Raw genomic sequence first — 27985 nt, 5'->3', positions numbered from 1 at the left:
CAGATGTGACTATTTACAATTAAAAAGAAAACTGTCAATCCATACAATTCCACAATTCAATTAAAAATGAACTTAGTTTCACAGAAAAGGTACACTTTCATATTCCCATTCTTGTAGCGTTTAATCATAAACTAATATTCTGTGCTTAAAAAAATAGCAACCTATAATACTTTATTTAAAATTTCTTTTCAAATGAAAGGAAGACAAGATATACACAAGCATCAGTTAAACTTATATCAACCTGTACACAGCATAGAGAACCCTGTAAGCTACTGGCCAGACAACAGTACGAGATAAATCACTTCTGCATGGTCAGAAGCTTCTAGCCAAAATAACTCCCTGTTGACCGCTTATACATTTTTAGATTTTTTGATAAATCCCTGATCTACACTCACAGCAACTTACATTTAACTCTTAGTATAGACACTACAAGCGTGACCTTATTCAAAATGGCTACAGAATGCATTGCATGGTTGATCTTTAAAGGGAAGTACAAAAACTCATAAAAAAGTATAAATGAAGAGAGATTATCCAGATCCAGAGGCACTGGATTCTCGTGTTGGCTCATGCAGTGAATAGCAGAAATCAGTGACATGAAAACCAGTCATCTATTAGGCATTGGGTAAGTTGGCACGCATTAAATCACCAACTGCCTCCTGACCTGCATCTTTTCATGTCTAGATTGATGTTTAAATGGCCACCTCACGTCACAACCATAAATACAGGCAAGCCAAATAATAACCAAAAAAAAAGGCTCAAATAAAAGCTGTCACTAACCATGTGATCAAAGTTACAATATAAAATATCTTGTGCATTACAGATTTTTTTGTAATTAGATCTCTCCATGTTTCATTCTAAGGTATCACAATAGCAGTCTGTACACAATTATTATAAAACACATACAATATCCCAGAGATGTCCAGTCCTAAAACAGAATATCCCAGTCTTCAGTCTCCAGCCTGTTCTTGCTGCTGCCGTTTGTCTCTATTACCTATTTATTATTACTGTGTGGAGAATTAGAAGTCATCATCATTATTATTACTATAATTATTGTATGTTATTACATGAACATGATGAATTAGCTTTTCCATATACATTTAAAGAAGAAAAAGGCAACACAGAATGAGGCCGCATTAAAGGTTTTAACTAGATCCAAGTCCCTGAGGGGTACCACTTAACAGCAGAGTGAGAGTAAGCCCTGTAGGTCCCCTGCCACTTTTCCACTTCATTGGCACGTGGTTCCCCCTGTCGTCCAGGAGAAATACTGCATGTGGGCCTCACCCACCACCACCTCAGTTCAGTGAAAGCAACATAGTGAGAGGTCAATGGAGGGCAAGCAAGAAGCGTTCCTGTTTTCAATCAGGCTTTTCCTGATAATCTGTATAGTACATTCGAGAAACATAAAGGGCCATCAGTCTGCATAGACAGCAGCAACCTGCCACGGAGACCTTAAAGGCTTTGATTATCCACTAAGGCCGATGAAACCTGAATGAGAGAAAACAGAGATTTCATGAGGCATAAACATGCGTATGTGTTCTTTTCAAAGTAAAAATTCTCAAAAGTTTCTATTAATTCCTACTATTTCTTGTGAGCATGTCAGAAAGTCATTATTTTGTACAGACAGTATATGAATACCTACTATGCAGTAGTGTCAATTGCTAGTGGTGGAGTCATCCAACCTCATGCTGGATTTTAATTGTCTTCACACATGTGACAGAACTATTCACAGGGAAGGATGCTCATGTGTAATCCACTGTTATAGGTCAGAGGCCTCACCATTTACTCTTCACTTTCTCACCCATAACAGAGCAGTAATAAGTTACTGCATATGAAAACTAGTATGACTGATGATACACATTGAGAATGTTTCGGCTGAACGTATTTTTGTAGCAATGCGTATTTGCTGTAGTATTGAACTGCCCAGTAAATATTACCAAATCAACCAAGACTGAAATTTGCCAACAATGTCAAAATCCACCTGATGAGGGTATACCTTGTGTAAATTCTGCTCTCTTCATGAACCTCCATTTCAGTGCTCTTATAATCGTTGAGCTCTTTCCGGATAGCCGCCTTGAAGTAACAGATAAAAGTTTTGTGAGTTAAACATCAATCTGAGGTCCGCCCGCCCATATGCTAATATGACGCTAAATATAATATTTTACAGGTGAATTAGATGGGTCCATATTCTGGTTTTGTGTAGCATTTGCTGGAGACGAACAAAATGAGCGCATACCTTGTCAGCGGGAGTCAGCTTCGTCCATGGTTTGTCTGCTCGCCGATCGTAGTCTTGGGCATCTGTGACTTCCACATACTCATGGAACCGTAGTATTTTTCTTGCCTGCAGTTCTGCAACTGTGGGTCTTTGACTTAGCTACAATACATAAGAGTCAGTTTAATAACCGCCAAATACATAATTTGACACTCAAATGTCTATTATGGATGAGTTGCCTTACCTTCCTGGTTAGCCGCCGCTTGATTTCTCTAACCTCAGCTTGTCTGTCGGCCTGATTTTTGGCTGAAGAAAGAATATAGAAGAAAAATAGATAAATAAAAAAAAATCAACAGAGCTTAATTTAGGCTCAAATATGACAGCCTGGTTTGATGTGTAGGAAAGGCAGAGTAAAAGCTGCTTCCAAAATTACACATCTAAACTGTGATCCATGTTACAAAGCATCTTTTCAAGAGTAAATTTTCATCAATATTGTGTGTAAAAATCATAATTGTATGAACTTAGCTAGGACTTTTGTCAAGTCATCATCAATTATTTTGACAAAAAGAGTTGTTATTGGCAGCAATATTGGGCGGAAAAAGGTAAAAAAAAAAAAAAAAAAGGTTCAATAGAAAAAAAAAAAAAAAGGATTCATACTAACGTTGAAGGATGTTTCTTTGCTCGAGCTCCTCAGCTGTGGGTCTCTGACTAAGCCGTCTGAAGAAAAAAAAATAAGAGCAGCACTATTTTTACCCAGTTTCATCACTTTTTGTCATTCAGGCAATAAGTAGGACAAAGATCTAAGAGATGAATGCCTGAGTTCTTCAAGAAACGCACATTCATTATTGTCAGTTTAAAGGACATAAAGGCACTAGACTATGAACCAAAGTACAACAAAGCCTGTGTTTACCTTGTAAGTGCTGTGCCGATCTGTGTGCGGATGGCCTCCCACTGCTCCCTGCTCTGCCAGGTGAGGCCGGTTTGTCCTGGAGGCTGGTCGTCTCTGTTGTTCCTCTCCTGGGTAAACCTGTCCCTGTTTGGAGCAGAGGGTCGGCTGCTCAGTTTCAGAGCCAGAGTGTCCTTCCTTTTGACCCTGCTGGCCAGGGCACCTGGATAAAAGCCAAAGCCAGAGATGTAATCAGGTACACGGGATCACAAATCACTGCAAGGTTCTTTACTTCAGTCTTGAAACAGAAAACTATCAATAACAGGAAAAAAAATTCATAAAATTTGTTTATACTTACTAAGTGGGGGTTCATCCTCCTCATCCTCATCGGAGTCTTCATCTCTATGAGGCACAGCACCATCTGAGTCGCTGTCCTCCCCATGCATGTCATGCTCCTCTTCCTCATCTTCGTCCTCCTCTTCGTCCTCCTCCTCCTCCTCCTCCTCACTGCTATTCTCCCCTGGGATGACACAAACACCTGCATCACCGACCAGGCAGCGGCGACTCCGTGGCTCCAGCTCTGGCTGGGGGATCTCTCCATCATACTCTTCCTCTTCCTCATCATCTTCCTCCTCTTCTTCCTCTTCCTCTGAATAGTCATCTTCAGATCTAATAGACAGGGATACATGTGCACAGAAACTTTATGGTTAGCGATAAAGCATATATTTGCATATATCTAAAGAATCTAGCATTAACTTTTGTTATTAAACAAGACTATAAAGTTTTAAAATAATTTTTACAAGTGAAACTTTATTGTTTCAACCCTCAAAATTACATTTTTACATGTAACCAGGTGTGGTCTCACTCTATATGCAACTTTTTCTCCATCTATAAATAGGTTAAAGCTGTGGTCACATACAAAGTTGGCTCTTAAGTAGGGAGAATTACTGCAGAAATACATAAAACTTTTTTTTTGGCACTACTAAAGATCTCCCATTATTATGCGTAGAATGACTCACAGTTTTAGTGGTTGGATGCTGACAGGTAGGGGGCGGCTGCGATCTCCTTGGTACTCTGGAGGGGTTTCAAAAAGCAGAGTGTGTGCACGCTGTAACCCGTCAGGATGTGGCTGAGCTGGACCAGGACTGGACAGAGCCCGCTGAATCATTATATGTAGTGGAACAGGAGCCGGGCGCTGGGGCGACTCATTGGTTGGGCTTGGCGGGTCAAATAACATGGGTATGGGTTGTGGCAGGGGGTGAGGGTAGGAATGCTGATGGTGGAGGTGATGGGTGTGTATGTGCTGCCTAGGCGGCGAAGGTGGTATGTGAGTTGGCAGGGGAGGTGAAGGAGGAGGGGGAGGCAGCTGGAAGCCCAAAGGGAGGCTGCTGTGCTCCTCAAGAGAGAGCGGCGAGGGGTTGATGGGATGGCTTGAAGCAGAAGAATCCTCCGTGTTGCGTTTGGTGACAGGGGTTGTCCTTTTTGGAGGCATCGGTGGAGAAGGCTTGGCTGGCACAAGACTGGCACCGGCACTGGCTTGGGTGAAGTCACCTGCAAGAAGTTCATTCATCCAATCATTAGGGAAATAGCTTTAGCCTGTCAGTTGCTTGAATTTTCTCCATCTCATTTGCTGCTGGGGAACGAGTGCACATACATCAGCCATACATGTACCCGACATGACAAAATGCACGTGAATGAGTACAAATACTTGGATTATATGTGTGACTGAGCATTATTACGTACAGCACATACAGTGGGTCACATCACATGTCCTTGTCAACATGAATGCACACACTGTCCTAACAAACAAGTGCACAGCATGTCTCCCATCCCCCAGGTCACAAAGGAGATACATTCAGTCTACATGCTGCACACAGCAACCCATGGTTTGTTGTATATTAGCATATTTTAAGTGCAGAAAGCTTAAGTGCCAACTCTCCCATTATTTGCATGCGCATTTGTATAATTAATCTAGTCTGCAGACTACCTTTGAAGCAGAATATGTGTTAAAGCCATAGCCATGCTACTGAGACATAAGAGATCAGAGTTGCCAGATCTGAAACATGCATTAGACTAGACAACTGGATTACCCCTGCCTCTCTACATTAAATCAAGCCCTTTTGCTAGAACCCTTTTGCCTCTTCATTCATTCATCCACACATACGTGTTCACGCATCCATCCCAGTTAAGCATGAGCTGAGTGGATAAGCACTATAAATTTCTCTTGATGAATTGCAAGCCACAGCCGGAACTTGCAAAAGCCTCTTCCCCTCTCACATGCCAAATAACACAGTATAGAATTGAAAACACTCGACCACTCTCTAACACTGAACTTCTTTCCCATATTTGCAAAACACCCGGCATACTCATTATCAGCTGATTATCTGCATGCGACTCTTGTACACCACACCCAAAAGAAGCAATCAAGGCCAGTCAACAAGATAAAGGCGTTGGAGGGAAATACGCAGCTTAATAGGACGCAACAAGACGAAAAACGCAGACGCTGAAAGAGGACATTCTAGACATGAGCACCCTGGCCACAGAGATACCAGAGGGCATCATTTTACCTGAGCGCAGGCCTCCGGCCCGCCGGCACAGGTAGACGGGCAGGGACAGGTAGACATCATAGTCGCACTCTCGCTTCCAGCAGGACCAGTAGAGTGGAAGCTGAGCGTTCTCTCCCCCCTGTAGGGCGGAGACTAACAGGGAGGAGACGGAGGCCTTCAGCTGGTGTGTTTAATGATGGCAGTGTAGCATTTCCTTCATGTTGGCGGGGTGTTACACTAAATGCTCTTCATGCTGTCATTCAATAATGACAATTTCAACCATACCCATAATTAATATTGTTTTCCTTTCTCAAAGGAGTGCGGAAAATACTCCTACTTCTTTTCTTGCTGAGAGTTAGTGAAGTAGATCAGCACCATACTCACAATCTGTGAGATATGAAGACATGCCCACCAGAGCTCATCACCGTAATCATAAACCTCATTGTATAGTAGATTGGAAACTAGGGAATGACTACTTAGAATACTAATTTGTTCAAATTTTTTGCAGCTAAATGTGCTGTTCATTCCCATGCAAGTTGTGCTCTATTCTATTTCTATCTTCAATGACATGACAATTTAACATGTGAGAGATAGAAAAAGACCTCACAGGGAATCAAAACTAAAATAAACCCCACATACTGCACACATTGAAGTGCACAAACCTGTCATCACCAAAGTCATCGGATGTACTGTTAAGGTAAAAATGAATCAAAGCAGACAGCCTTGCCTGAGCGGGAATAAAGAGATGATGAGACAAACTCAGAGTAAACAACAACAACCACTACCCTGCTTCTGTGTGAGCAGCGGCCCACAGACACAAGAGCCCTTGTTATCGTCAGAATGTAAAATGCTGGAAAAGTGGCAGCTAAAATAGTCCAGGCGTACTAAGTAATTAGCTGGGGAAAAGCTGCTCAAGCTGTTCAGATAACATCATTAACAGGATTTATGTGCTAGTGTGTGGTGGTGTGTGTTGGTGGCTGTGCTGATGGCTTCTCTTTGATATAACACACATGTACATACTGTTTCTCCCATGGGAATACAACATGCTGGGTGAGCACACATTTGAGTAATCATTTTGACTTCATACAGGCTGGCAGCGATAAAGTCCACTCCCTCCACCACCTTCTAACTGAAGCACCAATTACTCAGAGGAACTCACCCAGCATGGCCGCATTGTTCCTGTTGACCGGCTTGGGTGGAGGCAGCGGGGGCTGCTTGGTGCCCTGAGAGGTGGAGGTCTGAGTTGCAGGTGAAGACTGTTGAGTGGACACACCCACAGAGGAGATACCCCAAACGGGTTTGGACGCTGCAGCCAAGGGGGCAGAGGGAGAGGAGTATTGGGTGGCAGGGTGATTGGATGGAGTGCGTGGTGACCCCTCGTTTTCAGCTTCAGGCGGGGAGCCCACCAGCCATTTTGGAGGCATGACAGGTTGTTTCGGTGGCAGAGGTTCACGCAGGGTGTTCCGCAGGGCTTCCGGGTCATGGCCAAAATGGCTGTCTGGCTCTAAGAAAGCAGAATCACAAGGATACCTTTTGAAATAAAGTTCATTCCACCAAACTACAGCACTCAATTCAACTGAGACTGACAAAGTTAAACAAAATACTAGTTAAACTTCTAATCAGTGCCCAGCTGTGCCAGTCACATTTCAGTGTGCCTCTATCTTCTGTTATTGAATTAGCAACATCTCATTATAAAATACTACTGTACATAGCTATAAATGTTTCAGCTCAGGGAATGAGCAATGAGCCATTTTCTTCTGCTTCACCACTCCAAGCACTCCCTTTGATAGCACTTGTTTGAGAATTGCATTATCTAGGGATCAGCTGTGAAGATAAACAGAGTAGGCGGCTGCAATTACCACCACAAACCCCCGCTCTGCCCACCCCACCGCACCCCGAGCCGCTACCACTGCTGCTCCCACTCCATTCCTCAGAGTTGCATCTCTGAAGTTGAGGGTTATTTATTTACAGACTAGCCTTTATTACTGCAATGTCATACAACCAAAGAGGAAATAATCCAGAGGAAAGAAGGAAGCGAGCATAAAGAATGGAGGGTAGAGAGAGAGAGAGAGAGAGACTTGGGAGAGAAATGGAGGACAGAAAGCAGGAGATGTGTTAAAGATAGAAAGAGAGTGGGAGATAGACAGAAAAGGTAGCATTGCAGAAAAAAAAAGGAAAGAAACAAGTTGAGGGAGAGAAAAGAGCCAAGCAGTGACACATGAAGGAAAGTGGGGAGAAAATATGGTGACCTGACAAACAATCTGATTGCAGGAAGAATGATCTTTTTCTTATATTTCCTTTGGACAAAATATGTCTAAAAACAGCACCAAACATAAAGTACAATGTCTCACTGAAATCAATTAGCTGCAACTCTTCAACAATTATCACTGAACACACTTAGTGTTAAAGCGTTAAAGGGCAATAATGGGTATAGTGACTGTGCCACATTAATTAGGAGAGGAGAACAGAGGACGAACTATTCCCTCATGTTCCTGAATAAGAAGCGTAGCTGGAGCAGGGCCCTTGGGAGCCCAATGGAGCCTGTCTATATCTGGGAGGATATCAGATAAGAAGGAAAGTGACAGTGAGAAAACGATACATAGACTGAAGGACTGACAAGTATCTTCAAACATGTTTGAAGGACGTTAAGTTGTGACGTATACTTTATCTCACAGTTCTCACAGCAAGCAAAAGTCAACAGGGATCTTGCAATTACCCCTTTTCAGAATTTTGGGAAATCTCATATGGCATAATAGAAATGACTCACCTCTGTGGGCCCTTCCCTCCTCGGCTGATGCATGTCGAGGGAGGGTGGGCTTCCAGTCCGCTTCCACAGGGCGGCTCCTTCTGCAGTCTTCTGATGGGGCCTTCTGCAGCCCTGGCCTCTTCTGCCCATCCTCCGGATGAAGCCGGCCTCCCCGTCTACCCTCCTCCAAATGGCTGTGAATCTGTCCCTGCCAGACCACGTTTGTCTTCCATTCACCCTCCCCACCATGTGCACGTACCCCCATTCCTCCCCCTCTCCTTCCATCTTCATGCATTCCTGTGCCCCTGGAGCCCTGAGCACCCCAGCGTTCTCCATCTGATGGAGGTCTCCCCCTGCGGTCATCTGGCAGGGTAAGCCAGGCCGGGTTCATCCTAAAGTCTGACTCAGCAGGGAGTTTGCTCTGGTTGCATGGGCTCCTGGCACTGCTGCTGACTCCTCCACCTCCACCTCCGACCCCGGCGCTCACAGGCAATGTGTGACCATTCTTCACATACGGTTGCTTCAGGTTTTGGGCCTCTGCATCTGCATCTTCGAGGATTGGATGAAAGAGCAAAAGAGTTCTTGGTAAACAAACATGAAATTGAAAAGATCCAATGCTATTCTGAGTCATTTAGCAAGAGTTGAAAAAGAGACACTGAATGTCTGCACAAGATGAATGATTTATATTTAATACGCTAAGTGTCATGTTTGATACTGTGAAATATTCATATGATTCACTGTTCCTTCCCTCGTTGCATTCACATATGAAAAACAACAAAATTGTAGTTTGTTAATTCATGTGTCATTTCATTGACAGAAGAAAAAAAAAGCCATATTTGTGATTGTGTGTGACATCTTTTTGATGTTATATGCTAGTTCCAGCTTCATAGACTTCAGGATATATTTTCTGCTTCTCTTGGATTTAAATGATTTTGAGATTTGATTGATTTTTGATTTTGGTTTCCCATAATGGCTGGACAGATATAATGTGTTGATGGTCATTTATTATTGCTTCTTGACATTTTATAGTCTGACAAATCATAGGACAAATAATTGCCTAGTCAATGAAGAATATAAATAATCTTTACTTTCAGAAAGGCCCCAGTAAAGTAGAAAAATGGCCTTCACCCTAACCCTGTTGACACCGTATTTGTTGGTGTGATGAAGGAGCAGCTGTAGGGTTAATAAATGGGCTTCTGCAACAGTGGAGCCAGGACAACTCTTGCAGACACCCCTATCAAATCTGTTTTGCTGCAGGGCACAATTTGCTCCAGTTTTGTTTAGCTCTGGTGAATGGCATACCATTTTAAATAGACATTACAAATGTCTACTTTACTTTGAAACAACAGCAAGGTGAAAGGAATGTTGCCTGTTTTGAAATATCTCACACTCCTGCTGGACAGCAGGACAGTGATGCTGCTGTAATGTACTGATGACTTAACTGTACTGTCTATGTGGGTGTTATAACCTCAGGGCTGCTACTGTAAGGTGCAGACACCTGACGCGCAGACAGATCAGATGAATCACAGAAGTACTCTTACCATTGTCCGGCACCTCTTTCAGCACTCCCTGTTCTATAAGCTCCTGTCTCGTACGCCTCGTCGACATCTTTCTCTCCAGCTCTGCCGTCAATAAACAGAATTCACATTACTCATTGTGTTTTATTTTTCAAAGATCTCCCTGAGGGGAAAACATGCTGCATTAAAATCTGTCACATTTAGCAAGATGCAAGTTCAGAAACTGTCGCTCAACAAGATATTTTGTGAGCAGCTAATTGTCTTATTGTAGGTGGACTGAAATTATTAGAGCCAAGGGGACTGTAAAATGCCAGCAGGAATGTGTGTTTAGGGATTCAGATCAAAGCTGAATGTAACTGATATAAGCAGCGAGAAAGGACTTTTGAGGGGTGGGGGGTCAGTCACAATACAAACACAATGAATTCATAACATGAACCTTCTGAAGTTTCTCTGAACTTCTCACTGCTTTTCTTCTTCCGCCACTTCCACGGCTTGAAGATCTTGCCAAGGGTAGAGAACTTGCCCTTGCGCTTCGGGGGAGGGGTGCTATCCCCCATGCTGCCCCTCTCTCCCTCTCCCACCATTGTGCTGTGGTGTTGCTCAGCTTCATCATCTACAGATGGAAAAAGCAGCATTAACATGATTTGTGCGACGTAAAGTGAGATATGGAAAACAAAGAGCACAGATCTGACAGCGGTAACAATGTCCTGAGGGCTTTCTATTCTACAGAGCTCATCTGCTGCCTTTGTGAAAAAGCCTGGAGTCATTACAGTTATTGCTGTTATTATCTCTAGCTGTTACTTCACGGGGACTGAGTGGGCTTTGGCACGGTGATGCTGAAAGCTCATGGACTCCACCACATATCCATAGTTAACAGGAGAAGTCTGTTACTGGCCTACAGCCAGAATTTCTCTGTCAAGTGCTCACATTCCTCGGCTGGATGGAGACTAGTGCCTTATCAGCCTTTTAGCCGGCACTAGTTCTATAGGGAAGAGACACACACACACAGATGCAATCACACATAAGCAAGAAATAAAATACTAGTCACAACAGATGTACAGCTTAAATTCAAGGTGCAAACATTACGACTTGAAGTAGTCCATTAAATGGCATTCTACAGTGATGGTTACATACTCCAGGTTATGTAATTGACAGACCAACTGACAGGGTGCTGGGCTCAGAGAGTTTCAAACTTTTGCTTTCTCAAGGCTGTAGCTGTTGCATTCGGCAGACATAATATTTACCAGTGCAGAGAGAATGGGGTCCGATTCACAACATCCAGTTTCAGGCAGACACAGGATGTCGTGGGAATAAAGTCTGATTCCCACACAATATATTCCTAACACAAAACTGGTTGGGTTTCTGTGGCAGTCCAGCTCAGAAAATCAGGAACATAATAACAACAATGGCCATTCCTGGGTGTAAACGGACACAGCAGAAAAGCTTGCGGTTTGCAACAGAGCAGCACCCCCAGAGCTGGCTGGGATTTTAGTTTCTTTGCTAAGAAATATTGCAGCATGGTGGACAGTTGCTGACACTAAACCAATTTTCTCAACTGAAGGACTGTGTCTTTACCCGCTGCACCACACTGCTACCTCAGTGTTGCTGGCAGGGTAAAATCCGAACTGAATGCCAACACAGTGTTCAGATGCCAGACTGGAAGTAAAACCTCCAAATCAGATCAGATCAAAATTGCCAATGTATTACTCTCTCTCTCCCTCTCTCTCAATTTCTACCGCTTATCTGTCAGGGTCACAGGGGGTGCTGCAGCCAGTCCCACGTATTACTATCATTTTAAAATAGTTCTCTGTATCCTGGGAAGTTTAATTTTTGACAAGGCAGTTAAAACAACGGACGCTAATCTACCTGGAAGAGAAGTGTTAAGTGTCCAGCTTCCATGGTGGTGGGATCTGAAACAGCATGCCATGGGGAAGCAGGGAGCACTCAGCAACCCCCAAATCAACTGTCCTGTAAATATCCCAACAGTGAAATCAGCAAGGAAGGAAATGCCAGAAGAACAAGTCGCAGGAAACTGTTCGAAACTACAGCAGAGAAGGTCCCGGTTCAAGAAACATATCTGCACCATGGAAATCCAGCTTATCTTGGCGAGTTAGAAATCTGAGGATTCAGACCAGCTGCCATAACATCCAGATTAAGCACTGCTTAAGACAGCCTCCCTGTGATCTAGAAGTGAGATTCTCACACTCTGACACAGTGGCTCAGCTGAAGCCAGTGAAGCAGGATAACCACTGGCTGTGCCAGGCTAACACACTCCAAAGTGCCGCAGCAGAGATGACGATGGCGGACCACTCAGCCCATGCAGCAGGCATCTGTTTGAAGGAGATGACTGGCCATATCCTTAGAAGATTTCTCCATAAACTAGCAATGCCTGATTATGAAATGTGGCTATCCACTAACACAAAAAAAAAAAAAAAAAAAAGGAAGAAAATCCCAAAAATTGTCAAAAAGTGCATTGAACTTTTTGACATTCAAGAGAGATCTCCAGGTATGTACCAGTTGTTGTGCGAAAATGCCTTGGTATGGAAGTAACGGACAAAAAGCAGAAAAAGTACGGAACTTATGAAGGGGGACCAGCCTGGAAACACAGGGAGGAAACAGCACTCCACCCTGATTCTGTGACCAAGAACAAAGACAACCTCTTCCCCTCGAACTCAATAACAAAGCCCACTGCACAGCTCATGGAAACGCAGCGCTGAAAGGTACAATACAGTGACACTAGTGTAACTGATTAACATTCTGACTGTGAAAAAAAAAAAAATCGAGATAATATAAAACAAATTTCTATTCAGAGTAAAATCTGAACCAGAACTCGAGTTGTCATGCTCTGTAACCAGCAGGTCTGCCAAGGCATACCAGCCACAAAACTAGGGGGTGTGTTATACTATGTGCTTGCGTTGCTCTGATGTTCCCCTATCCCGAGGCCACACCTACCCCTCTCCACAGTATGTCCCAGAGAAGCCAGATTTGCCTCTGACCTCATGATTCAATGAGTCATGGCAACCCGGTCAGGTGAGCATGTGGTTAAAGGAGACTGTTGTTTTAAAGGGCCCCCGGCCTTTGGCCAATCTTCCAGGCAAGCAAACCTGATCACTTAAGCATGTGGTTCCACACAGTGCAATGCTTGGGAAACACTTCCACCTCAAACCGAACCCTCGTTATGAAATATAATCCTTTGAATTGACAGTGTAAGGATGTTGTGTTCCTGTGGATTCTGATGTGCCCTATAATCAGTCAACCATTTTAAATACAACACTAAAGTGGTACCAAAGTATATCTTAGGTAATGAATGTTTCAATCTGTCTCGGATTAAAGATTGATCAGATCTGTTCATCCTATGCAATATTAAATAATTAAAACAGGAAAACCTTGGAATGGTTCCAAAATTATGTAAAGTTTCACCCAGTCAGACATGATCCCTATTTCCATAAGTCCAGCAGAAAATATAATTCCAATGCCTAGGATCATCTTCCTGTGCATTGCAAGATAAGAAAATGAGTGCGCCACACATGAATACAAGTGTAGAAGCACAGCTGAGATTCATCCACGTGATCTCAGTGATTTAACATTCCTTGTGGTGGTGAAACCGAAGGAAGTAGACAGAAAGAGGAGACTATGCAGTCTCTGAAGCCTACTTCTCAATACTTGACAGCATTGAAAACTACAAAACAGTAAGTTTAGGGAGTGTGGGTGCACATAGTACACAAAGAATGCATAAGTGAGTCCAGAAACTCACCGACGTTGTGTTTCTCTGAGTCCACACGAAGACTCTGTCCCATGATCCAGCCCCTGAGGGGCCTCTACCTGTCCTGCACCCAGGAAATGTGCACTACACTGGGACAGAACAGCAGCTGGGCCTTCCTTCCTCCTTTAACAAAGCCCCCTGATCTCCTCTATCTGAAGTCTTTTATTCCTTGTGTCTTTTTCTTCTGCGTTTCTTCTACGCCTTTCAGTTCAGACCTTTCTCTTCCCCTCCCTCTGACAATCTCCTTAAGACCTTCCCTCCCTAAAGGAGCTGGACTCCCTCTCCCTCACTGACCCTCCCTACTTGGCTAAAAGCACAGGTCAGCATTCACTGCAAGATGCCTACCATTCCAGAGAGAAAGATGAGTTATGTTTTCAATTTCATGTGCACACTGTGGTATGTGATACAATGTGTGCACCCATTAATGTATGTTTAACAATGTGCAAGCTCTCAAGAGGAATCCACCGATCATCCAAAGAAAAAACAAGTCTAAAACACAGAGTCTGACCATATTGTTCACTGTTTGAAATAAAGCTGTTGCTATCAAATATTTTAGTAACCGAGTATTCTACCGATAATTCCATCGATTAATCGAAGTGACTGGATTAAAACCTATTTTTGTCTCGTTAAAGAGCAATTATAAATATACATGGAAAAAATTTCACTTCATAAAGAACAATTGCTTTCCTTTTTTGGATAATCAACATTTATCATCTCTTTTGTCTTTGTCACGTCTTTCCTCGAATGGTGTGCCCAAAAAAAAAAAAAAAATTGATTCATATAAGAATTGCGATAATTGTTCACTACGATTCAGAATCTTTAAAATGTCCCACAATCAATTTAAAAGAAAAGTAATAAAACAAATCTGCAGGCTGTCTGCCTCCATTTTGTATGCAGGACGTCCAGTTCTGGAACACACGCAGGTGCAGTAAGCACCAAAACAAGGAGGGAACGGTAGAAAGAGGGATTCAACTGCCCCCGGCCTCACTGAAGGCAAAGATTTGGACTCATTTTGGTTTTTACCTAAAGCCCTATAAAATCCATTTTATTTTTTCCCAAATCCTGTTTATTTATTTTTTTTTTTTTGGTTTTTAATTTTTGAGAATTCCATTTTTAGCATTTTACGCACATTTATCCACGAGACAGTGTTTTAAGTAATGAAATATTGACAATTTCTTCACTTATAACTGAAAACTTTAATGCTGCCACACATTTAAGCAAAAACAAAACAATAAAACAATGAATCATATGTTTAGGTTGCTGAATTGGCAAGGCTAACTGTAGGAGCTGAAGCTAACTAAGGCTAACTGTAGGAGCTGAAGCTAACTAAGGCTAACTGTTGGATCTGAAGCTAACCAAGGCTAATGTACACCCACCAACTACATGTTAAAGTGGGGCAGATTTGAAACATTTGGGTTATAAAAAGCTATTTTAAAATGATGATGTAGAAGTGCAGATGTAGCCTAACTTATGCAGGACTCTGTCCAATTGACAAAAGGACAAAAGAAGATAGAGATATAGAAAGTATCTATAAAAGCTCTTCCTTAACTGATGAACAAAAAACCTTATTTTTGTCTCAGGATGAAGGATAGATGAGAAAACTGGATCAATCAATCATAAGGAATGTTACACCTGATCTGATGCTTTTGTGGGAGAAGCATAAAGGTGCGCCTGAGATGCTACTGCATCCCACCGTTTGCTCATGAGTCCCAGTGGCAGTTACAGCCGTTATTGTGGCGATGGATTTGTTATGGAGGAACGAAGGCCTACAAGTCAATCTAGCAAATGGGAAGATGTGTTGATTACACATGCTGCCATTTCTAGATCCAGTATGCATGCTAATATTAGGCTACTACTGTTGTTCAGAAGGAGCAGAGGGTGCTTATCATGCTGCTCACCTCACTTAATGCCTGCAGACACCATTTTATGCACGTCTTCAAGTCTCTTATCACAATATGAACAGTCTCAGGCATTATCATGACTTTGAAACATGTTTGGAAGGAGAGCTGCCCTCTTTGAGGCCTCAATATAGGGAGGCAGAGCAAGAGAGAAATAGAAAAAAAAAATACTTTGTCTAATATAGTAGAATAGTAGGAGTACTAAGCAGATCCCATGAATTACTGCTTTGATTCCTGTTCAGAGGTTCTGTGTCTCCACAAAAAAAAAAAAAATCTGACTGAGCCAGAGAGGAATCAAGAGCATCGAGCTGTGTCATTATGCCTGGACAGATCAGTTTCCTGAGCGTTTGGCTGCATCTCGAGCTGTTTCTAAAGATGGAGAGCAAGCAAGCATGTTCAGCAGTGTTCCTTTTCTCTCTCTGTGCCCCACATACAGCCTCCACATCGGGCCGGCTTCCAGTGAGAGCTGAGCCAATCCGCATGAGCCCGGAACCTGTTGGCCTGACCTGGATAACAGACTGGGCCAGGCCACTTTAGCAAGCAGACAGACTGAGCCAGGTACCCACTGACAGGCGCATACACGGTCCCGTCCAACATGGGGCAGAGTATGGAACGCGCCCTTTTGATTGTGCCATAAAGCTCTGTCCCCCTGCTGCCAATCGCATTCCTGACAGAAAATCAGCTTTTTTTAAAAATGTCTCAACACATATTTCGTAATCTCTATAATAACTCCTAATGCATGTCAAAGTTTTTATTTTTCTCCATTGCTAAAAAATATACATGCAACCAACAGCGAGCCAGACTCAGTCCCTGGGTATCATAAACAAAACAAAAAACGACTCAATCCCCTGTAAAACATTTCTTACAATTTAAATAATTTATGTGATATAATATATTAATGGCCTGTACGATGCTGTAGTCAGTCTTCTTATCCCATCTCTTGGCAGGACACATTCCATACATCTCACAATTGTCCATGGCTTTTATTGTGAAGTAGCCACAGGAAGTGTTAGGTGATCACAAGCGATGGCCTAGTATGTTGGTATTTTTGCTTGCTTTTTTTAAATCCACATTTTACAAAGGATAGCTTAGTAAATGTTATGGAACAGGTGAACCCCACAAAAAACAAAACAAAAGCAAAAGAAAACAAATATAATAACTATAATAGCTCCCAGGGAGGGAGCACTGTTGATTACAGCCAGAAGACTAAATTTGCTCATTTTAATTCACAAAGACTTCTCAATATTCAGTGCAACTTAAACAATAGCACAAAACACATTAACTTTAAACAAGACTTCTGCTACACACCTCATACATGACACACTGATCAATGTTGTCCAAGATTTGAAAGGGGATGAGGTTGGGAAGACGTACAGCTGTAGTCCTGAGTGGCTCATAAAAACACTCAGGGCTAGACAGACCCCATAAATACAGTGAATGTACAGCTGGATGTGTGGATCTACAGCTCTCTCCACAGCGTTAACACTGCACTTAACAAACCACAACGAGCAACTTGGTACTCACCACGATTTTCCATTACAGAGTTTGAGGCACACCAGTCAACGGTTCCTGAAAAACAACAATTTGATCGTCAACACTAGTGCAAGATGTGAGCTGAGACACTTTCAGATAAAGCACTGGAAGAGCAGCCGTAATTTGATTTTCCTCAAACCATCAACGCTGAGGTCTTCAACTCATGAAAATTCCTCATTATAAAAGAATCTTAAGCATCTAAAGCCAAAAAAAATACTCAGCCGTTATCGTGCTGTGCATTCGCATCCAAGAAATCACATTTTATGGAGCACATGAATGATTATGTATAAATGTGCTTTTAGCAGATTAGCTGCTCCTCAGTTCGGTTCAGTGACATCTATAGAGCTTTCTTAGCTGTTGCTGTGATGGAAAATGCCATTGGGTTATTCTGTTTATACGACATTAAGAATCTTACAACTTTTACTTTCATTCTTAATAATATATATACTTAAAAAAAAAGTTTTGATGCATATTTTCTATGGATTTTGGGATGCATAACATTGCATTCATAAGAAATAACCACTTATGGAATAAAAAGATATAGACATACACTGTAGAAAGTCATGGGTGGGGTGGGGGTGGTGACAGTACAGCAGTATTTATTCAGATCTCTTGACGATGATGGCCGCTCCACCCATCTTAACCCCTCTGATGAAGAATAGAGAATATATTAGATCATAGTTAGTCAGAAATAGAGCATTGCCAAGTAGGAATGAAGATTAACAGGCAGCCATGCATTTCCAGAAACCTGGATGAATCACCATAAAAAACGAAACATCCAACATATTAAAACCAGACTATCTGGGCTTCAACAGTAAAACATTTGCACCTTGTATCACAAGAGATCTGTACATTGATATCTTATGTGCAATTAGAGAAAAATACAAGGTGGCTCTAAAGGCCAACAGCTTAAAGGGGACATGAAGCTTCATTTAGAAGATGCTGAAGCACACACATCCTCTGCCGATCGTGTACAAAAAAGCTGCCATGTTACAACAGACCCAGATGTATTTTCTAATCTGGTCAGGGTTCAGCTCACACATTACCTGGAGCTGCAGCACTGTGTGTAGGAGTGACTAACCTCAGGAATGAATATGAATGCATTATTTACTATGTTTTCTTTTAGCACCTTGAATAATGACCATTAATCTTTTCTAGGCACAATAAAGGACATGTGAAAACGCATGTTAACACGTTTCAGAAGCTAAACACAATTTGCAGCAGGACATCAAGAGGAGAAACGTGTGTGAATCTCTAGAGCCCCCGATTTGATGAAATTTGAAGTACACAGACTACAGAGGAGCTCTACTTCAGCAAACTAAAAAAAGACATGAAGCTGCTGCGATCCTCAAAACTGGATGAATGAAGCCTGGATCGATTCCTGTTACATCATGCTGATGCTGGTGTTCAGATCTGGTGGGAGAGCGGTTTAACACACACTTTTGCTTCCATCTGTGCATTGTTCAACAATACTCACTATAAAAAGTGAAAGCATTCTCATTTATAAAGGACTTCTATAATGCAATTATACTATTATGTTGACCAAGTGCATCACGTCATAACCACAGACTAAGCCTTTCAGTACCTGAAGAGGTTCATTTATGATGATTAAAAACATTTTGATTAACCAGGAAAATGTTCCTAATTGTATTCATTCATATTAGAAACATAAGATCTATTAATTCGAAGAGATGCTAACTAAGCTAAGCTTTATGGGAGCACTTCTCTACTTCTCTTTGGTCATCCTTCTCTTTCTTTTGGCTGAAGTTCCATCTTTGTGCTTTCAATCTGTGACCCAGTACAAATTTAACTCAGAAAGGCACAGACTCTACCAGAGTTTTACACCGTTTTATTTCAACTGTTTTATGCAACTGGAGAGTATATGAGAGTAGAAGTTATTTTAATAGCACAGAAACTTACATTTGGGATTTAAGCAGTATATGGTGATGCTGCATAAACCAAAGATTGCTATACTTTTATTGGCTATGAGTTGAATAGGGAGCTTTTGGATAGTACTGTTAAAAGACAGGGGAGGGGGGGTTGACTCAGAGAGCAGATAACCCGATGGAAGCTGTTACAAGCAACGTTTCCAGTAAATTTCTTGGACGGGAATACAAAAGGCTCCCATAAAAGAAAATGGGAATTTGAACAGACTGTACTTGACTGCACCTACTCAACCTGTTGAATATACCCACTTGTCGAGAAGGGGAAAAATTCTTTACATAAGGGAATTAATGGGACATAAACGTTAGTGAGATAGAATGAAAGATGACACTGATCACCCATTTTTTACAGCACTGACACTACAAGAAACAATTAAATGTCAATTAATGGAAAATTTAACTTCAGCTGTTCTGATGATCAAGAGACTGTTTTGGCCACTTTTCAGCAAAAATGGGCTTTAGACTGTTTGTTAGGCAAAATATTACATGATTATAACCCCTTTGGCTGAAAACATTTCATTATTCTCTGACATTTTATCAATAAATAAAATAATCAGATAAATAATTCAAATAATAATTTGTTGTTTGTGTCAGTTTGTTGGGCAACAAATTGCTCAGTTGGCAACAGGTTTTTTTTTAATCAATTAATCATTTAAAGAAACCCTAAACTTTAGCTTGTTCCACATTTCCCCTTTCTGCGTTACACATAACTGTACATTTCATATTCAGCCATTTAAGACAGTAGTTAGCACTGTTGCCCCACAACAAGAAGGTCACGGATTTGGTTCCCGGGCTGGGGACGGACTTTGGTTGCGTGGGTTTCCTCCGGGTCCTCCGGTTTCCTCCCACCGTCCAAAGACATCATGTTGAGATTAACTAGTGACTCTAAAGTGTCTGTAGTTGTCTCTGTCTGTCTCTGTATGTTGGCCCTGTGATGGACTGGCGACCTGACCCAGTGTGAGCTGGGATTGGCTCCAGCACATCCCTTGACCCAGAAACAGATATTTGGTAAAAGATGAATGAATAAATTATTGATTAATGAGTGCACTGATTAATTGTTTGACAATGATTAGAGAAAATTAACAGCACAATTTGGCCAATTGCTTGCAATAAAACAGCTGCAATACTTTGAAAACCAGTTTTTTGGGGCAGTTTTCAGACAAACAATCGAATATATTCCATGGCATGAGGATTAAAAAAATATATATATGATTTATGTATATATGTGTGAAACAAACAAACAAACAAAAAAAAACAAAAAACTTTGGGTTAAGTGCCAATTTTGAGAACCAGTGAAGAAAATTACCTAAATCCCAGAGCGAAACAGGACCACAACATTCCTCCAGTTCCCCCTCTCCACTTACTGATGAATTTCCTCAGTAATGTTTCATCCTAGTGGTTGTCTAATGGAGCTCAATTTCAGGGAATTACTGGTCTAACTGAACTACAGCAGCCCATCTTCAGGGATAATGTTATTTCGAACGGACAGAGAAGGAAGAGCCAGTTTGACTCTGCGATAGTGTCCAGGCTGATGCCAAGAGTGGCCTTGTGACAAAATTACTGGTGTAACCAGTGCTGACCAATGTCAGCTCAGAGCACATACATGGCTGTGTAGCATTGTGATACACAAGTCAGTTGTGTAAACTCAGAAAAACATCTCCTACCCATACGATTGCAATCTGCATTTTGGTATTCTTCTCTGTTCCTCTTCCAAGATAATTTACCAGCAGGGTTAGAGGTGAACTTCCCTAACCCAAAAAAAAAAAAAACAAGCCTGAATAATGACACTAAAGCCAGTCATTCTGTCTGAGACCACATAAAATTACCTTTAAAGTATTGTATTTTTTGTCTAAACTGACTGGAGGACTACCCGGACACCACTGAAAGGAGTCAGATGTATCCATGGTGGGAGATGAAATTTTTTTGCACTCCTGCCCAGTGCCACAGCCTTGGCTGGATGACTCAAAATAATCGAGCCGAGCGCTGAGTGTTTCCAGGGGAAGAGAAAATATCTTTGCTGTCTGAAAAGAAAGTGCGGATTTGAGTCATTGAGGGGGTAGAGCAACAAATGCAGTTTTCCACCCTTTCAGCCACGGCCTCATGTTATGTGCGCTTGACACTTGCTTGCATTGCCACACGTCAAATACAACATATACGATTCAAAGAGCTGGGGTGCAGCTTGAAAAGATGCATTCAACAACCAAGTGTCGTTCAGTTTCAGTTGTTTTTTACGTGAACCTCACAACCAATGTCAGAACGTGCCCATAAAAAAGGGATGTTGATGGCCTAGTTCCCTTTTGAGCACTTAACCCTCTCCCTGCAGATCAATATGAAAGCAATGAGTCTGTTCAAACGGTGCAGGACCTCTACAACTGAGTGTCTTCACTGTTAAGAAAAACATACTCTCTGGAGCTCCAGACAGATGTCGCAAGTCATTTCTCCGTATCGGGTAAACAGATCTAAGGAGACGTGACGCACACAGCCAATTAATGACACAAAGAAACAATGAGAGCTTAAATGTTGACACAGATCTCAGTTCTCAGTCACAGTCATCTTGTCAAAGATGTATTCAGAATAAACCACTCTGTTTTAAAACTTAAATGGAGATACCACTCAAAGTGAGTTCCATTTTTGTGGAGTTTTAAGAAGCTTCCGTCTCACTAACACGACTCAACAGAAATAGGAGGCTACAGTCACGTATGCAGAAGTAGCCGCTACGGCCGTCTCCAGGTCCTGACTGCATACTCTTCTGTGGAGCGCACACACACCCTCACTGGCGCATATTGCTAGTGCTGATTCAATTATGATGGGAGAGGAAAAGGCAGCAGCTGGCTGAGTTCTGCCATCCTTAAATAGAAGTTCAGATCTTGGGTTTTGTGCACAAAAAAAGCCACTAAGTCGGAGCAGAAACATCATTAACTCCACACTTTAGGCCTCTGACCAACTCAGATTCTCCACAACAATACAAGGTGGATACCTGAGTTAATGGTAGTTAATACCTGAGACCGGTGGGCCTACGGAAACATACTTACAGCCTGCCTGCTCCAAAGAGGTATCAGGGATGGGACAAAGTGGCAACCAAGGCAGATGAGCAGTCTCTCTCGTTGTACTTTCACTGCAGCGTGTATCCGACATGCACACTTTCCAAAACCCTCTCCGAAATGGATGGACAAGGGTGTCTGTTCCCAAACCAGGCCGGGTGAGCGTCATCACCGAGCCTGCCCCAGAAAAGCATCTTTCACCGCAGGGACCGATGGCCCACTTTCACAAGGAGCCCAAAATGCTCCTCGCCTTTGCTAAACTTTTCTTCTCTACCCGTCCCTCCACCTGTGTGAGGAAGACTGCACTGCAGGGGGACTGAGCACAGCTCCTCATCATGCAGCACAACGGTCTACTGTGACCACACTGGAGGTAACTGATCGTGCTCAACAAGCACCAACATGGTACGCTGGTAAAGCTCACTTTATATTCACTGCCTCCTGTTTGGAGCAGGGCTGCCTAGCTCTGCTCTCTGCCCTGAAGGAAGGAGGGGAAACGTTTAGCTGAGAGCTCCAGAGGAATCTCTGTCTCATCTGTGGTCTAACTGAATCAATCAGGCCCAGCTGACATCTTAACCATCCTGGTTGCCTCTTAATGGCCCATTAAAAATGGGGGTTGGAGGATGGGGGCTACCAATGGGAAGTGGAAAGAGCTGAGATACAACACAAGCCATGAGGCAGCATTTTCTCTCCCCCTCAGAGGAGCAAATTAACTTCAGCAGCTGTTGCACCATGGGCAGATGAACCCAAAGGAAATGCTCGGTGGCGGTGTACAGGAGAGGAGGCGCAGGGTGAAGACGGACAGCAGGCAGCTGACTCCACTGTGCAGGGTGATGGGCATTAATGGTAATACAGTAAAAAGATAATAAGGAGCACACACACCAACAGCTCCCATCACCAGGTTTTGTTTGCTCTTTAAATGTCGCCTGTAATTAAAACAAACAATTCCTCAGAGCATCCAGTATCTTCTGACGTCCTTGGAGGAGAAGAAACAAACGGCAAACCTCCTTCCTTCGGCCGTAGTGAATGGAAATGTGAGTGTGCTTCGCTCGGTCACCATCTGCTGAATTCCACTTTAATGTGAGCGCCGTGCAGCGCTCTCGGTGAAGATGTGGAGGAGAGAGCATCTATCACGTCTTCCATCTTTGCCCCATCAGTCCACGTCCTAATTAGACCTATACAGAGCGCTGTTTCTAATTGTATCGCCCATACTAGAATCTTATTTCCTTTCTTTTTTTTTTATATGGAGGCAGAATAGAAATTTACCTGGGAGGCTGACTCGGTCACCAAAGGAAACATCTGTTAGTCCCGGAGCAGACGGACAGCCGTCAGTGTGTGAGGGTCTCTCTCTCTCTCTCTGGATCTCGCGCCAGTGGCCTCAAGATGCAGATGAGTGAATGGGAGACACGAGTCAAGTCCGCGAGACTGAATACGGCTCGTTCCGGTCGCGCGTTTCAAAATAAAAGCACTGTCACGCGCAATTTTGTACAAAACACGACAGTGTAAGTGACTGATATCACGAAGTAAGATTGAATGGGGGTTTCTCCGCGTGGGTGTAGAATGGTCTGTCTAATAGATTTGATACGAAACCGCGATCCAAAATATTGGTTGGTAAATAATTCGCTGATAGTCACACTCTGCGTCGTGGATTATCTTTAAATCGTAGATATGTCGATAATCCGGGTATCACCTACAATTAGGTAGAAACATATTAGGGAAGTGGCCATTGTTTGAGCTGTGAGCAGCATCCTTGTCAGACGGTTGCAGACAGGATAACATATGCAGGGAAACGTGTTTTTGGAAGGTTGTTATTCATTCATTCCCCCCCAGACGATATGACACCGCGGCAACGAGGTTAAAACACACACACGACCTTTAAAGGCGCATCCCGAGCCGCTGCATCCACATCCCGCAGGTCGCAGGCATCCTTTGTTGTGCACGGACGCCTCTGCAGAGCATCGGTGGAAAATGGAGTTTCAGGTTGGGGAAGAAGCTGCAGTGATTTGATTTGAGCGAGAAGCCTTCACACCAAAAACAAACAAAGAACGGAGAGGAACGCGCACAGCAGCCGCGCGGGACGTGCAGAAAACGGAGACGTCGCCTCGTGAACGGGCGGTTAGCTGCTGATATCGGCTTGTTTAGGGTCGGCCAAGTTGGAGCGCAACTTTGGTCATTGTCTGCGGAGAAATGTTCCCTCCACACTGCCCCCCCCCCCCCCCCAAAAAAAAGGACGTCATGGTACCTCTCTGCTGACCGGACCTCCTCCTCCTCCTCCACAGCCTGCCTGGACATTAGTTAGGGCGGATTTAGAGACAGCAGCCAGGGTCATTCCTCACCTCACTGTCCCCCTCTTCTCCTTCCAGCGGCCGGTCCAAACATTTTAACGCACTTACCGGAAGCCATCCGGACACGGGCATCTCGGTACCGGTAGTTCTCGGTGGAAGCTGCATCTCCTCTGTGGGCGTTGCAAACACGGCTCCTCTTTGTGTTGTGAAGACTTCAGTACCCACCAGGCATTGCAGTGCATTGATTTGGGAGTGGGTGAGGGGGAGTGTAACACTGCTACACTATGTGCTAATAATAGTAAAAAAAAGAGGATTTACTCACAGCATTTGATTTATGAAATGAATTAATATCAGTATACATTTCACACACACACACACACACACACACACACACACACACACACACACACACACACACACACATGAAATCTTTTTACACAGAATTACAAAACTTATGAATATGTCAAGGTTGAAAATACAGCATCCATCAATTTATTAGACACACTCAAATTATTTTACAACTTAATGTCCACGTTACCAATGATTGAAATTCAACACACTTATTACAAATCCCTTTAGGTCAAATAAATCTGGAAGAGTGGGGGGCTGATGTTTAAATGTTGTTGTTCATCGAATTTGTTTTCAAAAGGAATAATAGTAATAAAAATCCTACAGTAATTATTTCGTATTGATTATGTTTTTAATGCACGCTATCTTCAAGCTGTAAGAGCAGTAAGTCTTGGCTTGATGGTCTCTTCACGTAACAGCCACACGCTTTGGGTCCCTCTGATTTGAGTAAATGGTCGTCAGAGGCCATCTATTGGCCAGCTGCAGGCACAGCAAATATCTCCACTGACGACATAGGGAAACAAGTACAGCAGGATACAGACTGATTAACTGTGTTAATCAGTTTAAATCTTTTTTATTATAAAAGAATTGTATTTATTTATTTTTTACTTTTAGTAAGGCAATGACTCAGTAATCAGAGTAAGTACACTCCACGCCCCCTAACAGATGGAAACATTTTGATGCAGCCTTTTAGGCAATTACAGTGTGGATGTTTGTGTTTGTGCATGTGTGAGTTCATGTGCGTGTGTATATTTTAAGAGTTCAATTTAGGTAATTTTAACAGAGGAAGCGGATGAAACATTTATAGGCTGCTGAACAGCAAATGGCCTAAAATCTACCTAGTGCAATAGCTAATCTGATACTTTTAATCTATCATTTCCTCAAGATACAAACGCTTATCAGATAGGGAACTGCTACATGAAAGTGCTTGAGTTGTGCTTGGTTGTTAGACTTTTAAAGCTTGTTTTGAAATGCAACAATCAATTTTCCTTTGAGGAAAAACAAACAAGAGAAAGCAAGATTTGTGATTTCATAATTTTATGTCTCCTGCCAAATGGGTGACTCATATCCCAAAGAAATTGGGAAAAGAAAAAAATAAAAACTTGGATATTAGTGAGATGAATAGAAATACTTAGAAGGTGCAATTCTGAGACTACAATGAAATGGCTTTTGTTTTTGTTCCTGTAAGATAGGCTTCCACTGTTCAGTTTGATTCAATTCATTTGGAATAGTATTCAAATAATTCCAATTATATAACAGACGCTGCAGCATTGTTTTAACATTTAAGGCACAGTAGATGTTCAGATTCTTATAAAAATGGCATCATCAGGGAGGCAGTGGCCATTTCAAACAACATGGCAAAAAGGGAAAATCCCAAACATGCAGCCAGTGTTTTCAAGAACTATGTTCGGATAGAAGAAGAATAAGGGGGTCCCTGCTACAGATGATCTGACCCCTGCAGAGGCAAAGGTTGGAGATTTTTTTCCTGTACTTTGTATGAAGTTTATTGCTATATTAAAAAAAATAATGACACTAGTTTTGAAATCATTCTCCCTTGCACTGTATCTATACTGCGTATGCAATGAAGGAAATGTTTTCACAGTGACATAGATGTTTAATGTTGTCTCTGAGGCCTTATCAGCTGATACTGCAAAATCCTGGCTCGTATCTCTATTATGATTTATAAAGCGACCATAAAAGGTTGAGTGAGGCCGTTTCATTGGAAATGTTGTCATAACGATGACAAAATAATGTTGAATATCTTTTTATATAATTCAGCCAATGGACTGATAATCTAATTGGAACATATACATGGATTACACTAATAGTTTCTTTTCTCTCAACGGTTATTTTCCATGCTATATAGTGAACCTTTGCACTTTGTTCACCCCTCTTTAGTCGAGTATGACAAACACCAAGTTCTCATAGTGTTGCACAGTATGAATTGTTCCTAAGTGGATGGTTTGGATGTTGACTTGAATAGGACAGACAGGCAGATGTCTTGGCCTCCATGAAGAAACACAATCTTGATAAAGAATCATTGCAATGCACAGCAGAGGGTAAAACACACACCTGTTCTGCTGTAAGAGATCATCTCTGTTTTTGACACACTTGCCTTTGCATGACACTGCATAATCTTTATCTTACCCCCCCACCCCGTAACAAGAGTTATGTGCATGTGTTAATGTGTGTACACTGTGTGTGTCATTCTTGGGGAACAGCTGTGGAGTTTGAACACTGGCTGTATCAGCGATGTTTAACAGCAAATCCCTTTCTCTTCTTTGGCCCGTTTATGATTCAATCCGTTCTTGTGAGGTCTTATGGATCAGAAATATTCACGCTACATCTGAAATCAAATTAACACAAGGCCAGTAACCCATGGATCCTGATTATCAGCAGGATGATTAAGTGCTAAATACAGCCAAAAGATGTTTTAAATATGTGATTCAAAAGCAGCACAGCTGATACAAGTTTGGCTGACATACGTTGCATGGGAATGTTTTCAGAGAGGAACATGCTGTTATTGATCATGATTTATACCAGTTGGCTGTGACCCCCCAAATATGCACTCTTTTTTCTTTTTTAAATAAATAAATTAGCACTAAAGAATTTAAGCAATGGCTACTGAGTGTATAAAAATAGTAAGTCTTGTATCTGGTCTAATGCGATCATGAAGCCAAAAATACCACAGGGGTCAGTGAGGATTCATTGCTTTTTAGCATTTACAGTGTTCCCAATGTGAATAAATGAGATTATGCATACCACAGCATAAGAGCATTACTTCATCTCACTCCACAGATGCCAATTAGGGAACAGTAACTTCCCTCCAATGAAAAATGAAGAAACAGACAGTGTATGTCACATTAACACCAGATGCTGGTGCTCCCACACCTGCATCTTTAATTTCTGGCCACAGTCTGCTTCTTTGGGTCACTTGGAAAATGCATCTCTCATGTTTCACATAGATGAACTTCAGTTACATAACAACATATCCAGAATGCTGGCAGGTCAAATCTCTGTTAGTACCAGGAAGTGCATGACTGTTACTGGAAGTGCTTGAGAACTTAATGAGAGTTACATCCATTGTGCTACATGTTGGGAGGCTGAATGTCCAAATCCAAATGGAAAAAGGTGGTGCTCAGAATACGCTTACATTGATTTAAACTGTAGATTATATGAAACATGTCGTGCATTGTTCACCCTGAAAGCTCAAAGTAGTTGAGCCTTGCTTCCCTACACAAGCTATTATTCTGCTGGCTGGCTGCTGACTGA

General features: G+C 42.3%; 1 protein-coding gene across 3 annotated transcripts; it reads right to left on the bottom strand.

Moving 5' to 3' along the window:
* Positions 1-4: 4 nt before the first annotated feature.
* Positions 5-24449, bottom strand: phactr4b (phosphatase and actin regulator 4b). 3 transcript variants are annotated; one of them, XM_029504383.1, is made up of 16 exons: positions 24322-24449; positions 17649-17746; positions 17090-17134; positions 10341-10517; positions 9929-10009; positions 8409-8936; positions 6801-7145; positions 5663-5794; positions 4115-4646; positions 3454-3764; positions 3120-3318; positions 2871-2926; positions 2454-2515; positions 2234-2371; positions 1994-2070; positions 5-1485 (listed from the first exon to the last, which is right to left on the bottom strand). In XM_029504383.1, exons 3-16 carry the CDS (start codon positions 17100-17102, stop codon positions 1470-1472), a joined length of 2667 nt encoding a protein of 888 aa, XP_029360243.1. In that variant the 5' UTR covers positions 17103-17134; positions 17649-17746; positions 24322-24449; the 3' UTR covers positions 5-1469. The 3 variants fall into 3 exon arrangements, with proteins under 3 accessions (XP_029360243.1, XP_029360242.1, XP_029360241.1); XM_029504382.1 differs by lacking the exons at positions 17090-17134; positions 17649-17746; positions 24322-24449 and adding an exon at positions 13659-13750; XM_029504381.1 differs by lacking the exons at positions 17090-17134; positions 17649-17746; positions 24322-24449 and adding an exon at positions 11771-12210.
* Positions 24450-27985: the final 3536 nt, after the last annotated feature.

This window comes from Echeneis naucrates, chromosome 6 (genome assembly GCF_900963305.1).
Source record: "Echeneis naucrates chromosome 6, fEcheNa1.1, whole genome shotgun sequence".
Classification (NCBI taxonomy): domain Eukaryota; kingdom Metazoa; phylum Chordata; class Actinopteri; order Carangiformes; family Echeneidae; genus Echeneis; species Echeneis naucrates.
Note: the sequence above shows the minus strand (reverse complement) of the source record. Positions and strands in the feature narration are given on the sequence as shown.

Bases quoted from the DNA above. Each gene is read 5' to 3' on its own strand.
- phactr4b (XM_029504381.1), bottom strand. From the start codon at position 11,990: ATGGTGCAGATATGTTTCTTGAACCGGGACCTTCTCTGCTGTAGTTTC. The intron at 5,795-6,800 runs GTGAGTTCCTCT...CCTCCCTGTTAG, and splicing joins GAACAATGCGGCCATGCTGG to TCTCCGCCCTACAGGGGGGA. The intron at 2,516-2,870 runs GTTAGTATGAAT...TTCTTTCTTCAG, and splicing joins GCAAAGAAACATCCTTCAAC to CCAAAAATCAGGCCGACAGA.